The 16,778-nt window shown below is 47.3% G+C and overlaps 1 protein-coding gene across 1 annotated transcript; it reads right to left on the reverse strand.

Moving 5' to 3' along the window:
• Window positions 1–9,609: 9,609 nt before the first annotated feature.
• Window positions 9,610–14,471, reverse strand: DUSP6 (dual specificity phosphatase 6). Its single transcript, XM_030480325.1, has 3 exons — window positions 13,585–14,471; window positions 12,550–12,987; window positions 9,610–11,170 (listed from the first exon to the last, which is right to left on the reverse strand). The coding sequence occupies exons 1-3, from the start codon at window positions 13,985–13,987 to the stop codon at window positions 10,863–10,865; spliced, it is 1,149 nt and encodes a 382-aa protein (XP_030336185.1). The 5' UTR covers window positions 13,988–14,471; the 3' UTR covers window positions 9,610–10,862.
• Between the last annotated feature and the right edge of the window lie 2,307 nt (window positions 14,472–16,778).

The following is a 16,778-nucleotide window of genomic DNA, read 5'->3' on the forward strand; positions in this document are numbered from 1 at the left end:
AAGTTGAAGACTCCCAGAGTAGCTGATACAAGGTACTATTATGGCAGAAAGAATGCTTTGTACAAGACCAGTGGTGGCAAAACCAACTCTCAGCTCTGTGGTGGGACATTCGAGGCACAGGGAAAGACGTCTCCAGCCCCACATCTTCCTTCCAAGGAGCTGGCATCCTAGAGTTCTCCCCTGGGCTGTGGACAGGAGAAGACTTTCCAGTCTGTCCAGAAAAAATGGCAATAGCCAGTTTTCTTTAGCTCCCTGTCATTTTGTTGGCATTTCCTATGGGTTTTTCAGGATCCCAGGCTGGCATTACCTTCATGAAAATGTAAACTTTCTCTATATATGAGCTAAATGAAACAGGTCTCATCAGTAATAGCTTTCTTTTGTGATGGGTAGGTTTTGCATGTATTTTCTTTTAATTTTGTCAGAGTAAAATAAATTACTGGTGATGACTAATCATGGACACAAAGCATTTTTCATACCTTTGAAGGATTTTTCTGACATGAAGTTAGAAATTGACAACTGCATTTTTATGTTAATTACGGCCATGTGAATTACCCCAGATAGATGGCACAACAACGCTACAATCCACCAAAGTGAAAGGTGGCTTTTTTTCTGAAACCTAGCGCAGGAGCAGTGAACATGGTACAACAGACACTGGGGTATGTTTCTTCAAGGTTCAGACTAGAACTGCTTTCTGCTGCACTAGCAGAAACACCAAAACTCATTCACTTTTGCCTGTTTTAAATGCCTCACTAGAGGCATTTAAATCACTTAGATTAAACTAACCAGTGTAACTATACCACGAAGCAGTTCTATATTTGTGTGAATGTAACAAACTAGTGTTTAGTCAGATACCTCTCAGACTGAAATTTAAACCTCTCTCCTAATTCACATGCTTCCACCCATACTCTTTTCTGTTTTAACTCTGCAAAATGGCATTTTGTGGCTACCAGTGAAAACTGCGCATCAAAATACCACCAATACTTCAATTAGGACTGCTTTTGGTTTTAGAATACAATTTATAAGCACATCATGGCTGTTACACAAAGGTCTGTTCAAAATGGGAAGAAAAAGTAGACAGAAAATGATGGTGCAAAATAAAAAACTGGCTTTCTTGTGTATGGAACTTGCAATTTCACATGTGGGTGTTCTACCCTTTTGGGCAGCTAGCAGGCCATTTTGGGGGTCTTGCAGGCTTTTTTCCTTTAGGAAAAGGTGTGCCCTCTGGTACCATCCCATATTAATTCTTGAAGATTTCTTCTATGAACCCAACAGCAGCAGACATCAGAAAGTGCATTCCTTGCCCAGAACCCCCCCCAGCCTGTCTTTCCAATTAATTCTATGCCCAGACACTTGGGCCATAGATGGATTTTATAGCTAAGCCAATCTCAGTTCAAGCTAATGTCGAAAGATTCAGTTCTGTCCCTCTATTGCCACTAATTGCATCCTCCTATTCCTGGCACTGCACTGTGTCTGATGCTTTTCTGACCTCATGGTGTGTTATATCAGGGCCAGATAACCAGAAAAAATATTGATAAGGTTTGCAGAGCATTGCAGACAGGCAAGGGCTTATGATAGCAAAGGAAAAAACAAGAGGACACAACTGAAAACTGAGAAGGAGAAAGGGAATAGATGCCTTTTCAGAGGCACCTGATCATCTGATTGCCTGGCCTAACATCAGACTGTACCCTGCACCCTGACTGTCTGCTCTATCTCAGTGTGATGACCATGACTGTTTCCCTTACAGTCTGTTGTCTTTTTTCTTTTCTGTACAAACAACAGCTTGCCCATCATATTCTTGTTCTTGCACACACAGACCAAGTATTTTAGTACTGCTCAAGCTCTATCACGCACTCCTTGCCTTGGGCCATAACTCATGTCTGCTTCCTACCATTTTTGTATAAAAGAGCATTTACTAAACTCTCCGGTATTAAGTCCAAAAGAAGCAAACCCACTGTCTTTAGCCAGGCCTGTTATTTCCAACAGATCAAAGACCTGCCTGACAAAAATTGTGACTTCTAGGCAGACGCCCAAGATATGAGAACAGCTAGAAACTTCTACAGGGAATGAATCAATCCTCATCATCACCGTAGGTAGAAGGAAGGCGCAAGGAACAGAATCATCTGACATTCACTTTGGAACAATACAGGTTCCTTTCTATGTTTCCTGAATAACAGTAACTCACATTTTTAAGAATACATTAGAAAGTCTATTCTTCCTTTTCCCCCCAAGTAATGGCACTCACACGCACGGCTCCTGGGCCTGATTCATCACTGTATTACTTCAGCTTTATTTCAGGAACTCCATGTGTAGTGCTGCAACAACATGGACTATGAGTCCTGTCTATGATGCTCTCAAAAGCAAAAGGGTAGGATGGACTTTTAAGCAGCTTATGACTTAGGACTGAGTTGCCTAAGTTTCCTGTTTGATGCTCCTCTGTGGGACCAGCTCCCCAGGGTGTGAGAGTTCTGCACTTCCTAAACAAACTGCTTCTTCCTCCTTCATGCTGAGCAGCTAAAACACAAGGGCATTTAGTTCAGTTGTTAATTCAGAAAATCCTAGTAATGTGAGAAATTGCCCTGCCCAAGAATTCCTAGCTTCTTCGATTATTAGTCGATATTATCAATTATTATGCACCCTGCTGCGTGCAATGTGTTTTCACAGCCAGAAGAATGCCCCAGTGCCTGATTTTGCCAATAGTTAAGCACGTGAATAACTTTACTGATAGGAATAAGCTCACTGAATTCTGTAATAACACTCAGTAATCCAAGGATATAGATAAGAACTGTCATTCTGGAATATAGTAACATGCACATTATTTAAGTCAAGCTACTCACTGTACTGTAAGGTAAATTTTCTTTTGACCTCAGATAAGCATCATGTTATTGTTAACGTCACAATAATGTCCCATAGCTCTACCCAGCTATCATTAGCCAAGGTACACACCAGATGATTAAATCCCTGCCAAAGGAAGCTTGCATACACTTTGAAGCATAAAAAAATGAGAATCCTGTGAAGTTTATTCCACTGTAATTGACAGGGTCTTTTAAAACCTTAATACTGTAATAGCAAACTGAAGGCTTGAGTGTGATCTCTGCTACTCTTGTGTAAAGCCACAGGAATGCCATTCATTTAGACCTCAACAGAGAGGCTGAAATATCTATTGTTGCCATGAAGTAAAAACACTACTAGAAGAACAATATTAAGGTTGCAATGTTAAGCACTTTGAAGCTTACAGAAGAACTTGTGCACCTAGCTGCCACCTGAGACACCTCTAAGTGTACAGTTTAACTGCCGATGAACCCCAGGAGCAGCTACGTTTTCTCATCTCTTGCCTTTCCAGCAACATCACCGAGGCACCCTGCTTTCTGTCAGCTGATGCGCACGTTCTACTCTGCCTAACACCAAAACTGTTCTTACATGACTGATCTCACCCATATTTTGCCCAGGGAAAACAGGGATGTAAAGCGTATATATACTGCACAGTGCAGAGACAGTCAAGACAGCTTTGATCGGTACTGCTCAGGTACAGAAACAGCATAGCTGTGCAATCCAACTTCCCAATTTTGGGGCAGACTCACTGCACCATCCTCTACCACACTGACACAACGGTGTACATCCCCTTTGTTCTCCCAGAGTCTGTGCTATCACTGCTCAGTGGGATGGCAGCTCAACACCAGGAGACAGCTCAGTTAAATTTTATCACTGCTAACTTATAAAGAAAGTTCAAGATGCGGTTGCTCGGCATGTGCAAATCACCATATTCCAACTGTTCAAATCTTGGGCAAAAGTTGCCTTTCAGGGAAGCAGCGCCAGGCACATTCCCAACACACCCTGCCAGATTTCATGTCCTTTCCTCCAGGTACAGAGTGCCGAAGATGTTTGAGGAAACAAAATTTGTTACACAGACAAAAAACAAGGCATTTTCTTCAGGGGGAAAAAAAAAAAAAAAAGGCCAAGTCTTTTAGGGTGACGTTTTCAGAGGGATATTCATTTCTTTTCATCTTCATAGATCAGCCCAAGGCATTTATATTAGAGTCCAAACAAAGCCTAGCAAAGCTGTAAACATCTGAACAGTCCTCTTTTAAGAGGAAGCACTGGTCCACCTTAATAATAGACATTGTCTGCTGTCTGCTCTGATGGCAATTTGAAAATATAAAAAAGATTTTGTTCACATACAGTAGCTTGCAAAATTTCACTTAAAACAAAAAACCTGGGTGAGAGTTAGTAAGGTGTTTGTGAAAGACTAATTTGTTATTCCTGATTGTACTCCCAGAAATCAGGAGTCATTGTCTTTGTTTGTAACAAAAATATCCTGCACAGAATCCGAGCATTACTCAGTTCCTAATGATCAAATTGAACAGCAGCTCAGTGCTGGGCTTCAGCATGGGTTGAATTTCAGCCCGGATGAGAAGTGTTGTGCTACGTTTCTTCACAGACACCAGGGTTGGCCTAGAAACCCCTCAAATGAATGAATGGTGCAGAAATACTGACACAGCAAATGCAATTTCAATCACTGGTAGCACAGGAAATCATGATTGATCAAGCAATAGCTGAAGTCTTACTGATTCTGATTTTATTTTATTTTTTAATATGTTACCAGGTCCTTAACATTATCAGAGTTTAAAATAAAGAGAAAAGTTCTCTCACTGCCTTGAGACATTTTGACTCCCTAGCTCTATGTCTAGTTCAGAATCCTATAATATTACTGTATGCAGGGAAAAAGGATCTACAGAAATCACTAATGTCCCTAATGGTCTCTATATAGAGGCAGATAATGCGTTCCAGGGGTTCAAGAATGTAACATCCACCAGTCTGTGGCAGAGTCTCCCCAGCACTCTCTGCTGCTATACTGATTTACATCATTTCAGTGTCCAACCTACCACTGAACAGCTAATGCATTTTCACAAATATTAAATACCAGTGCTTCCAGATTGTCTTTGCAAGGATGTCACTTCCCAGCAAATGGAAAAAATGCCACCTTTAAACTATAAAGAATTTTTGCTCTGATTAAACCAAGTGTCAGCCACCAATGCTTTTCAGATGGCTTCACTTGCAGATGGGAATTTACTTCCTACAGAGTTGAGGTCAGCAGGAAAAAAAGATGAAAAAAAGAGACTTCTGTAATGCCCCAAAACATGGCTTCAACAGAAAAAGAGGGAAGTTCATTAAAATAAAGTCCTGGAGTTAAGCAAGGGCATTGCCGATTTGGGAAGGTGAAGGATCTTGGTAGCAGGACTTCCCAAAACACTTGTGCCTCTAGCAAAATGAGCAAAGTGTTTCACCATGGTCTCCACGTTATGGTAAACAGACCTCCCACGTAGCATCATTTTATGTCGCTGGTATCTGCAGTGCTGGAATAGCCTAGGGATGGGAGAGTGCCAGCTTTTCTGCACACTTCCTGTGTCCTGGGGATCGCAGCTGTGAAGTAGAGCAGGGCCCACTTTCTGTTGCATCTCTCAAATATAGTCCTGAATGCAACTTCTGTCATTAAGAAATATTTCCTAAACAGACTCCATACCCCCACTTTCCATCTGATAATCATCTCCTTGTATTTGTGGTAAGTCAACATCCTTCATCTTTGCCTTATGAGGAAAAGCTATGGCTGTGAGCACTCCAAAATTCCCTCAGCACTTGCAGATCCCTATGATAACAAACAACAGAAAGCATCTAACACGCTTTTTTCCTTCCCTTACAGAGACAAGCACTTTACTCAAAGGAGAGCAGCTCCCATACCAGCTTTCTGCCTGTGCTATCTACTGAGTTACAGCACATGCTTATCTCTCAAATTTGGCAATGAAGAAAGGAGATGCATGATGCAGCACCATCCGTTTTTGGCTGGGGTTGGCGGGGAGGAAAGGGCACAGTTCATATACGCCGATGTCACCACGAAAAAACACCAGTAGATAGCCTTTATTTCCCTTCAGCTATGAGGAGTTTGGAGCAAACTCAGCAATCCTCCTTGAGCGCAGCATCTCGCTGGAGTCCCAGGAGTCACCCACATAAGCTGCTGTGTGATGGCGGGGCCTGGCCCCATACTTGTGTTCCTGGGGTAATCGCAATGCTGAACACTCACATGCAAGGTCTAGGGAGGCGCAGAACTGAGTATAGCAATTTGTTCCACCATCTTTGCTCAGGCAAAGCTTCTGGTGATTTATAGCAGTGTGGAGAGAGGGCCTAAGTTGTAGCCTTGTTTAAATGTTCACATGCAGTTTTTTTTCCCGGAGCTCTGAATAAAGTGTCGTCGCGCTTCTCAGCAGGGAAAAATTTCTGGATAAGCTTTTCAGAGAAGCTGAAGAAATGCTCTCCAGACACACAGTTGTTTAGCCCAGCTTCAGTTTTGCTAGCAGAGCTGCCTTTTGTGGCCATGTTTTCAGTCTCTCCCCACTTTCCTCACCACTCCTCGCTCCCCAGAGAGGGGTCAGTGCCCTGTGATGCTGGATGGGCCCCAAGAAAAGGCTGCTTCCTCAGCTGGCCTTCACTTTTAGCAGCAGCAAAGTGCTGTATAGAGAAGACCCAGGGAAGCCATGCAGAGCCAAATCTACACAGCAACAGGGAGTGGAGATGGGGAATAAGGTCATCTGCTAGAAAGTGGCAAGAGGACAACAGTGTTATTTCCTTACTTCTTCCTCTCATATACACCTTTCCTATAGCTCCCTACAACTGACTGAGTCCATGAGAATCATCCTGTTTTTCACTGTGAAAACAAAGAGGAGCAGGGAGGCTTAAGGCTGGGAGAAAGAGGAGCTGATTTAGGAAACATGAGAGAACGAGGGAGTAACAGAGAAAAGAGAGAGGGTAAGAAAACGAAAGAGAACTATTAAAGAAACTTAGGAAAAGGTCTGTGGAAGAACAGAAGGCATTGAAGGAAGAGCAGCATTAAAAAAGAATAAGAAAGAGAATGGGGAAAGAGAAATATGACAACACCAACAACAAACAGGAAGAGTTGTAAGACATTTTGAAGGTGGCCTTAGGGTGGTTTGAAAGGGGGTGAGTGGGAAAGAGGAAATGCAAGGGGAATCAGCACAATGAGCTACACAATGTTATTGCACAGAAAATGGAAAGCAAAATGCTAATATGCACCCCAACACTGAGAGGAACCTTGGCCTTACCAGAGCAAAGGGAGCATGAGTACTGTGGGACACAATTTCACCCTTTGTGTCAAAGGCACAGATAGGTCATGTGAGAAAGCTCTGATCACTCCTGAGGGTAAAGTTTTCCTTCCTGATATTTCCATAGGTTCTGAAGGAATTCAGTACCTCACACTCCTACATTATAACATGAAGCAGGTTGTGATTTTTTTAACTGCAAAGGGGCTATACTCCCCTATACACTTCAAGCCTGTCCCTACAGGCACAAAGGATTTATTCTTCCTTTTACAAATTACTTTACCAGCTGAGGAATTGCAATAGCTGCCAAACCCCCCAGAAGCTGGAGACCTCTGCCCCATCTCACCAAGGACTGAAACAAGGGAGGGGAAAGAAGAAGCGAGTTATTTCGAAACAAGTGCTGGTGGTGGACTGCAGGAGCAAGCAGAGCCTGGCCTCAGAAGAGCTGGCAAGTGCTCAAGTAGCATGAACCATTCCCTTACCATGCTGGTGCAGAGTTATCCGAGAGCCTGTGTGGGGAGGGTGAACATTGCTGGTGAGCGCTCTCTCCGCCTTTCTCTCCAAACCATGCATAATTCAGAGCCAGCACATGAGCAAGTGTGAACACCCCCAGCAAAATCAGAAGCTGAACCAGGTTTTGGTTTGGCTCCATTTCTAGTCTGGGTTTGCCTGTGACCAAAGTCGTTCTCAACCCGTCCTGGCTCAAGTTCAGCTAAGGTTTCTGACTAACAGCCCTGGTTCAGGCCTCACTTGGGGAAAAACATGCAACAAGTTTTCTGCCCATCTCTGCTGTGTGTGAGCAAAGCTGGTCTCCTTTGCTTGCTCACCCTGAAAAATGATGGATTGCAGAAGTACTCATTGGTGTTAGTCATTCAGAGAAGCAGGAAGCCCTTGTGAGCACTAACTTTTCAAAGCAGCTTGCAAAGAAAGCCAAGGGCTTCCTCCCTTAGGCTACATAACACACGCTACTCTTTCCCTCCTCACCTTAACAGGCACCTAGTCACAATTAACATTTGCAACTTATTCAGCCGGAAATATTTGCCTGGTGCAAGCAGCTGAGGCATTCAGCGTCAGCCCTTTCTCTGTGCAAGGCGTATTAAAGGGGAAGGGATGAGAAGCCCTAAACTTGCTGGACGGGAGAGGCCGATTGCGCTCAACAGGTTCAGTTCACGCTGTGACCCTCCCCGGCTTCCTGCTATTCAGATGTGTTACTTCCCCTTTGTGGTAATGGCCTGTGGCAGCTGGCCAGAAAACACTATTAATTTCAGAAGTGGCCTGACAACAAACCCACAGCGAAACGAGAGGAAGTGGCGGGGAGGCCATCTGTTGACTTCAGCAGAACAGTAGGGATGCAGTTATGTAGGTTCTACAAGGAAAGCAGATTAATAATCCACAAAGAGGAAACCAGCTAAAATTATCCACAGACCATATGAAAAAAAAAAAAAAAAAAAATCCAAGGGAGTCACTTGAGCTGCAGCTGGACAGGAAATTGCTAGAGCTGCTTGCAAATCTCCACTTTGAACAGAGCAGCACAGGGAATGCCAAGAGCGGAAACCGTTCAAAACTGGATTAGCACAAGCCAAGTTTAACTGCAACCCACTTCTACTTTCACAGTTTATGCACTCAATCTAGGCCACTACTGCATGAGACACTGACTCACTTTTTTCCCATGTTTTGTTTGCTTTTCATTTCACACACTTGCAGTTTCTAAAATTACTTGAAATGTGCTCCGGCTGCCAGGAGTTCTGCAGAACCCCAGCCGGCAGCCCCAGCTGCAGCATCAGCCCATCACAGTGGTACTGCACCCAGATTTTGGCACCACCCTACCTTGCACCACTTCACATCAGGCAGGATGTTAATGAGTTGCAGCAGAAGTTCTGCAATCCCCATAATCCCCCTTTTTCCTTCTGCAGAGACAGAACTATAAGGGTCCAAAGAGGAAATGAGGTAACTAAGGGTCTATAGAGCCATTTCCTCCTGGACTTCACCTGCTAAATTGCAACGTAGCTGAAGAGCAACAAGGCGGGGGGGGGGGGGAATCATTTACAGGCTGCAGACTGTTGACGGATCTCTGTGAAATGAGTTCCTGCCAGACAGATGAGGAGATCTGAAACCCATCTCCTCACATCTGTAATAAAGTGGCCAAAATTTGCAAACAAACCCAGAAAACAGCAGCTCCTTTCTCTTAAATAAAAACAATAATAAAAATCCTTATGGCTCAGGGTCAGGTGCATCCCTGGGGGAGCAAAGGGATGCTGGAATATTTTATAATTAATCTGAAGGCCTTCAAAAGCATTCCCTTCACCAAAGCAAGACAAGAATCTAGCACACACACTGTTTATTCATTTAGGCACCAGTGGACCAAAGGGAAAATCAAGGCTTTATTGTCTTAGGGGCTATACAAAAGCTATTGAAAGCAATCATTACCTTTAAACATAACCATATGTGTATGTGCAATTAACCACACCCACACAGAGGGAAAAGGGGGAATAAACCAGCCAGGTTCTCAATAGCCAAAAATAGTTATTTATTAATAATTTAAGGTTTTACATTCTTATAATAAATTCCATCTTAAAACTTTTACACCATGAATTAGACTCTCCCTTATTGGCAACCATGTGCAGGTTCACTGTGCGTACACACAGGTACAAATGCTCGCACATATTTCCAGTTTTATACAAAAAAGAAAAAAAAAAAAGACTCAAAATATTGCATTTGAGGTGAAGCTCCCTGAAGAATTTGTACAGAGGTAATGCACTGTTTAGCACATCTGAAAGTTTTAAAAAGTGATCAAAAAACTTTCGCATTCAAAGACAAACCTCCTCCCAGATGATGTATTTACAAAAGGTAAGGCAAAAAAATTAATTTAATTTAAAATATATATTTATATCATGTGGAAACTACATCAAGAGCATGAGGAAAACAAACAAAATAAAAATCACCACAAGGAAAAGAAAGATATATGAAAGAAGAGACTGTACTTGCTCACGAAACATGATTTGCAAACTTTTCACCATTGCCATTTCTCCCTCATGGAAAGCTTGCTTCATTTGAACAATAAAATCAAGCATGCTGCAAATATATTATTTGCAATGAAAAAAGAACAAAAAAAAAAAGCAGAACTTATGAAGAGAACAAAAATACAGGTGTCCCTTGATTGATTTCTTGAATACATGTGAATTAAAAAGAAAAAAAACACCAAACCAAAAAAACCAAGAACAATTGCAAATCAATTTAGGATTAAATATTTACATTGATCAAGTAGAATACTACCGAGCTTCCGGCAAACAAGTACTCCAAATACACTAAGCTGAAATCTCTTTCTTTGGCTCCTCTAAATTAAAACAAACAAACAAAAATAACCAGTCTTCACTGAAGACAAAGATGTGTGTCACAGATCCGAAAGGAGAGAGGGAAGCAGGACAGTCCCAGTCTCTAGAGAGCACGTGCTCAGCTTGTCCAGCCTTACCCTACCCCCCTGGAAGTCCTTGGACACAAGCCACTGCGCAAGCAGGGATGAGCACACTGCCCACCTGCCACCTGGTCACCACGGTCCTTCCCAGAAAGCTCACCATGTTCCCTCCCTTCGCAATAGCCGATTCCACACTGTGTAACCTTTCCTAGCCTGCTCTGGCAGCTGCTTTTTGATAGCAGAGGCCAGGAAAAGAGAAAGCTACATTTTCTTTATCACTGCCAAAGAGAGACCATTGAGGAGTGATCCCATGAAACGGACAGGAGAAGGGAGGTGGTGGGAGCTCACGTGGACTGCAGGGAATCCACCTGGAAGACGTTCTGGTTGGAAGGGGTGGTGAAATACAGCTGCTGGTTCGGCACTCGATTGTCACAGGGGCTGCTCAGCCCCAGAGTCCGCTCAAAGTCCAGCAGCTGACCCATGAAGTTGAAGTTGGGGGAAATGTTGGACTTCTTCATCTTCACAATATCGTAGGCATCGTTCATGGACAAGTTGAGCTTCTGCATGAGGTAGGCCACTGTCACTGTGACCGAGCGGCTGATCCCTGCTAAGCAATGCACCAGGACACCACAGTTCTTTCCCCGTGCTTCATCTGTACCGAGACAAAGAGGCAGAGAAAGACACGTAAGACACGGAGTTGGTAACTGATCCCTCAACACAAGTTAGATTCGTATCAAATAGGAAGGAAGAACAGTTCTGATCCCAGTGGCCAGCAGTGCAACGTAAGAGTTAACTTCACCAGCTTAAAACCAGGACAAGGGGAGAATCCACCTCCCTACGTATATGTACCCGTGTCCAAGAGCTGAGAAAACTAAGAATGAGACAAAGGGAGCAGGGTACGCAGCATGACACTGTTTTAAAATTAAGTCAGTTTTGAAAGACACGCTTTCTCCTGAAGATCTGCCTTAAATTCTTACAGTCCCGTTGCCCAAGCATGGAAATCCTGCAATATGTCACTGAATGCCTTTTATACAGACCAGCAGACTGCAAAGGTCTATTAAATTATTCTCCAACTGTTGTGCAGCTAACAATGGAGGTATTCAGGCATTTTAAAAGAATGAGGGAAGTCACAGGGGACAGCCCATTAGGAGGAACAGGATGTCAACATTGGTTGAAAATGGGTTCCTTTGTAATAGGAAATGCGCTACAATGCCTGGAGATTAGTTTCTTTGTGGCTTCCAGCCCACATTTCTTCCTGCTGGGCTCAGATTACCTACATTCTCCACTATTACCGGTATCATTCAACCGGATTACAGCACAGCTTCTCAACAGCTAATGCGATGCCCACCCACCGCACCCCGATGGGGTGATCATAGTCCTCCCCGAAACGAAGGAGAGTCCAGATTTTAAGCAGAACTCCTTGAGCCCAAGGGGACGTGTTTCCAAAGCTGACGGATAATGTCTAAGGGCTGGCTAACCCAGGCACCGAGCCCGAGAGGTATATCATTATTACTGCGAGATTTAATTAAAGCTCTGACTATACATTTGCCAGGGATACCGCTTATGAATAACTTGCATTTAAAAGCTAAACTTAGCTTTCCAGATCGTTTCTTTTTATTATACTGCTTTTCAGTAACCTCAAGAGAAAAAAGAACAAGGACGAATAAGCCATCCAAGCCTGGACTCATTTACCTCCCCTCCCCATCAGGAAGGGATTTAAAAAGATCCCCCATCCTGCACTTTGCTCAGTCCCCAGCTCCGACACAAACGGCTCAGGCAGGAATCCCGCAGCCAGCCAAACCAGGGATGCATTTGCAACCTGCAAACATCGCTTACAATTCACAGGGGCTCCTCAATCACCCCTCAAGCAGCTCCCACCTGGCCCTCAACTTAAACCGGCTTTAAAAGCAGAGAGCAGGGCATCCTCTAGAAAGGCTGCTACGGCTTCTCGCCCAAAATCTCCCGAATTCTGCCAAAGAAATTGAGTTCTGCTGCTTGACAGATAGCTGTTAGCAAACAACCGGGTCTCACCTATAAAGGAGATGGCCTCAGGAAAGAACTGAGACAGATTTTGGCTCCAGTGGTCAGAGATGGGGATCTGCTTGTACTTGAATTCGCCGGCGTTTTCAAAGAGATTAGGCAGGTTGGGGGTAACATTCAAGATGTATTTAATGCCAAACTCTTCTAAAACGTCCAGATTAGTGGAGTCCTTGGCACAGCCTAAGTAGAGGTAGGGTAAAATCTCCACCGGGAAGGAAGGCTGGTTGTTGGAGAGAGGGCTGCCATCGGAGTCGGTGGCACTGTTGGGGTCTCTGTCAATGTCAGACTCGATGTCTGATGAGGAATCGGAGCTGATTCGGAGGCCTCCCAAGCCCAGGACTGGCAAAGGAGGAGAGCTGCTGCTACACGAACTGTCTAGGTTAGTTTCGCAGTGCAGGGCAAACTCGGCCTGGAACTTGCTGAAACCACCTAAAGAGAAAAGCAAAGCGGGCGGGGACGGAAACATGCAACATGATAGAAGATGGCAAGCCGACTTGCTTCCCTGGTACAGTCTGCACAAGGGCATCTGCTTCCCACCCTCTCGAGCCCCGGGAAAAAAAAAAAGAAAACAAGTATGTCACACTCTCACGCAGACGGACTAACCTAAAGACGGTTTAAGAAAACCGCGCGCTGCGGCTCAGCACATTCAGGATTAAAGCTCTGTGCCGCTTCGCCCTGCGGGGACCCTGAGAGATGTCTCGGCAGCGATTCCTCCTGCCCTCCGTGGCTCATGCCGAGACCCCCGTTACCCCTGTCGTCCCCCCTGGATTCCAGTCCCCGAGGGTCCTTTAAACAAAGCGAGAATAGGGATGCTGGGGTGGGTGCGGGAACGGGCAAGGGGAAAAGGCCCAGAGTGTCAGTGTGCAATGGCTGGGGGACGCTGCGGCTCCCCACCGCTACCACCATTCCCCGGGCACAGCCGCACCACCGCGTCGCGGGGCTCGCTTCCTGCCATCCACAGCCCCAGACAAGCAGGCAGGGAAGCAAGCAGGGATCTCTCCCCCAACCCCGGGCGGCTCTTCTCACCTTCCAGATAAAACGCCTTGCAGCCCTCGTCTTTGAGGCGCTTGAGGAGAAGCCCCAGCACGGACTCGCCGCCCGTGTTCTCGTTCCAGTCGCGGCTGTGCTCGTCGTACAGCACCACCGTGTCCGTGCCGCACCGGCGGGCGAAGCGCTCCCGGTCGTCCTCGCTGCTGGCGACAAGGGAGCGCAGGGGCAAGTTGCCCTTCTGCAGCCGCCGCAGCATGATGCCGGGGATGGCCACGTTGATGGCCGACTCGATGTGGGACGACTCGTACAACTCCTGCGGCCGGCAGTCCATCAGCAGCAGCCGGTCGTTGCCCATCTCCAGCTGCTCGTTCAGCCACGCCACGGATTTACTAATCGCCATTTCCGACGCGAAAGTGACGGGTCTGAACGTATCTAGCATGAGGAAGGACGTGGGGAGCGGAGCGTGCTCTGGAAGCGCCCCTCGCTCTCACAGAGGCATGCGGCTGGCTCGGCGGGCGGGCTGCACCCCTCCAACTCCGCACAACTTATCTCCCTCCGCCCCAGGAAAATGAATCACGCAGTCCCCCCCGCGCCGGGCGGCGGCGGAGTCACGGCGAGGGAGAAGCAGCCCCGGCGTGTAAGTGTGTGCGAGTGAGTGTGAGCCTGCGGGCGCGCAGCCTGCCCGCTCTCCTCTCTGCTTTTTTTGTCAATGAATCCCTGAATGAACCTGCCTAATCGCCGCTGCAGCCCGAGCCCTTGGGCTTTTCCTCCGCCGCGAGTGAATGAAATCCAATTAACGTGCCGCCGAGCGGGGCTGCCCCGCTCAGCGCGGAATCACCGCGGCGGTGCCGGTGCTGCCGGTGCCCGCACCCCCCGCGGTGCCCCTCGGCCGCGTCCCGGGGCCCGGCGGCTCCTCAATGGATACAACCGCGGGACGCCTCAATGGATACATTCTCCGGCGCAGCCAATGGGGGCGCGCGGAAGGGGCTGTTGCCGCGGCGACGGGCCGGCTGGAACAGGTTGTGTTGATGAATCGTTAATGAGTTTGTCATTCACAAAAACGGAAAGGAATTTCCGCTCCGGATAAGCCGAGTGCAAACAAGCGGCAGCCGCGCCGCGGCCGCCGGGGGCAGGTGAGGGGGCGCGGCCCGGCCCCCCCCAACATCGCTCCCCCCCCCCCCCCCTTCCTTCTCCTCCTCCTCCTCCTCCTCCTCCCCCTCCTCCCCGCTGGCGCTGGCACAGGCACAGGCACCGGCGGAACAAAAGGCACCTTTTCACCCTTTTCCTTCCCTCCATGTTTTCTCTCCCTAAATCTGGTGCCCGGCGGGGGCCGGCCGCGTTCTCCTCCCCGCCTCCAGTTCCTTAGAGCGGGTCGCAGCTCGGCTTTTCATGAGGGCTCTCCAGGAATCCCGTTTTTAGGGAGGCCGAGCAGCCTCTGTCCTCAGCTGATCTCTACGCGGGTGAAGGGTAAACCCCGAGCTAATATCTTCCTAAGCGGCCCGGCTTTACCCGCTGCACCAAGCGCAGCGAGGGTGCCGGCGCCGCCTCAGGGACAGCCTACAGGCACCATTAAAGCCCGGGCGGGCCACCCCAAAAACGTGACAAGGGAAAGCGGCGCTACCCTCCAGGTAGCGGTAACTGAACCGCGCTCGCCCGGCTGCACCGCGGAGCGGCCGCCACCGCGGAGCTCGCAGCCCCCCCGGCGGCGCGGGGAGCGGCCCGGCCCGGCGGGGCCTCTCGCACCTGGCGGCCCCGGCCGCCGCACCGGCTCCCCCCGCGGGCGGCCTGCGGGTGCGGCCCCGCCGCCGCCGTCCAGCGCTTCTCCCCGGCCCCGGCAGGGCGGAAGGGCACTGCGGTCCCCGCGGTCCCCGCGCACCGGGAGGCGAAAGGCGAGGCTGCGGGGCCCGGCGGAGCGGCGCCGGAGGAACAGGGGCCACGGGGGACCGGGCGGAGCGGCGCCGGTGGAGCGGGGCCGGAGGCTGAGCCGGGCGGGGTTGTTCCCAGGTGCGGGTTAGCAAATAATAGGCGAAAAGCAAGAACGCAAATAAATCGGAAGCAGCATGGCCTAAGTGCTAATCCCGTTGCCAACCTCTCCTGGGGAGTAAAATTCTTCAGAAGAGGCTAATCTCGTTTACGCTGCTGCTGTGCTTCGGGCTCGTTATTTTTAACCCCAGTTGAAGAAGGTTCCTTAGGTAGCAATGGGCTGGAGAGCGTTGACCCTGGGAACACATAGTGGCATGGACAGTCCAGTGTTTTCTGCACAGAAAACACCTGTGATGTTAATTAAAGTTGGCACATCAGTCGCTGCAGTTTCAAGCCAGGCTGACGCCCAGATGGCATTATCAACGCCCTCCCCAGCAGGGACTTTGAGAGGACCCCTGCTTGCTACGTTTTTCAAAGACTTGAAAGCGGACTGAGTATTACACAAAATTTGCCCTGCCCCTAAATAGGGGGATTTGGCCAGGCCGATGTGCGACTCGCTGAACACGCAGCATGTACGTTGTCCCAGTGCTCCGTAAAACAAACTGTCTAAGCCAGCTTGCCACCATGGTCCTGCTCTCTCTCAAAGAGTTTCCAGGCTGTTCTCATCAGGTGCTTCACTCACTGTTCTGCTCTGTGTACCCAGGGTATGGAGTTTAAATGTTCAGAGCAGTGACAGATCAAAGCAGGAACCTTTGATTTTTATTTATTTATTTGTTGGTATTTTCCCCTGCCTCTGCTGTATTTAAGTGTTTTAGTTTCACTTAAGTCAGGGCTCAGGCAAGACAGCAAATTCTTTGGGACTGGGACTGTTGGTTGCTCTGCATTACTATGACAAATAGCACAGTCCTGGTAAAATGAATAATCAGGTCATAATTTAAGAACTATTCTTCTCCCCCCCCCCCCCCCCAATTGGCACCATGTTTATTATTTGTCCTTCCCAAGTGTACCAGATCAACCTTTCTTCAAATTTTACAAACTAATGTAACCCAAACCTCAGCCTTACTAATCACGGATTTCAGGCTTCTGTAATGAAAGTTCTGCAAACAGAAGTTCTGCAAAGTGTGAGCAACTGAAATAGAAATTCTCAAACTGCCTCAGCTGTAGTTATCTCTCAAGGTGTAGTAGAATGTGATGCTTGTCTTAAATCCATCTCAAACATTTCTTACTACTCATTTATTGCAATAATAAACTCTATTTTCTCAGTTAACCTTCAACAGGAGTGACAGCCAGAAGAGTTCTCAAATGAC

Source organism: Strigops habroptila, chromosome 3 (genome assembly GCF_004027225.2).
Source record: "Strigops habroptila isolate Jane chromosome 3, bStrHab1.2.pri, whole genome shotgun sequence".
Classification (NCBI taxonomy): domain Eukaryota; kingdom Metazoa; phylum Chordata; class Aves; order Psittaciformes; family Psittacidae; genus Strigops; species Strigops habroptila.

What these genes read in the sequence shown, in the direction of transcription:
- DUSP6 (XM_030480325.1), bottom strand. Translation starts at nt 13,987, where the DNA reads ATGCTAGATACGTTCAGACCCGTCACTTTCGCGTCGGAAATGGCGATT. An exon ending in CAAGGCGTTTTATCTGGAAG is followed by an intron (nt 12,988 to 13,584) that starts GTGAGAAGAGCC and finishes TTTTCTCTTTAG; the next exon opens with GTGGTTTCAGCAAGTTCCAG. An exon ending in TGAGGCCATCTCCTTTATAG is followed by an intron (nt 11,171 to 12,549) that starts GTGAGACCCGGT and finishes GTCTCGGTACAG; the next exon opens with ATGAAGCACGGGGAAAGAAC.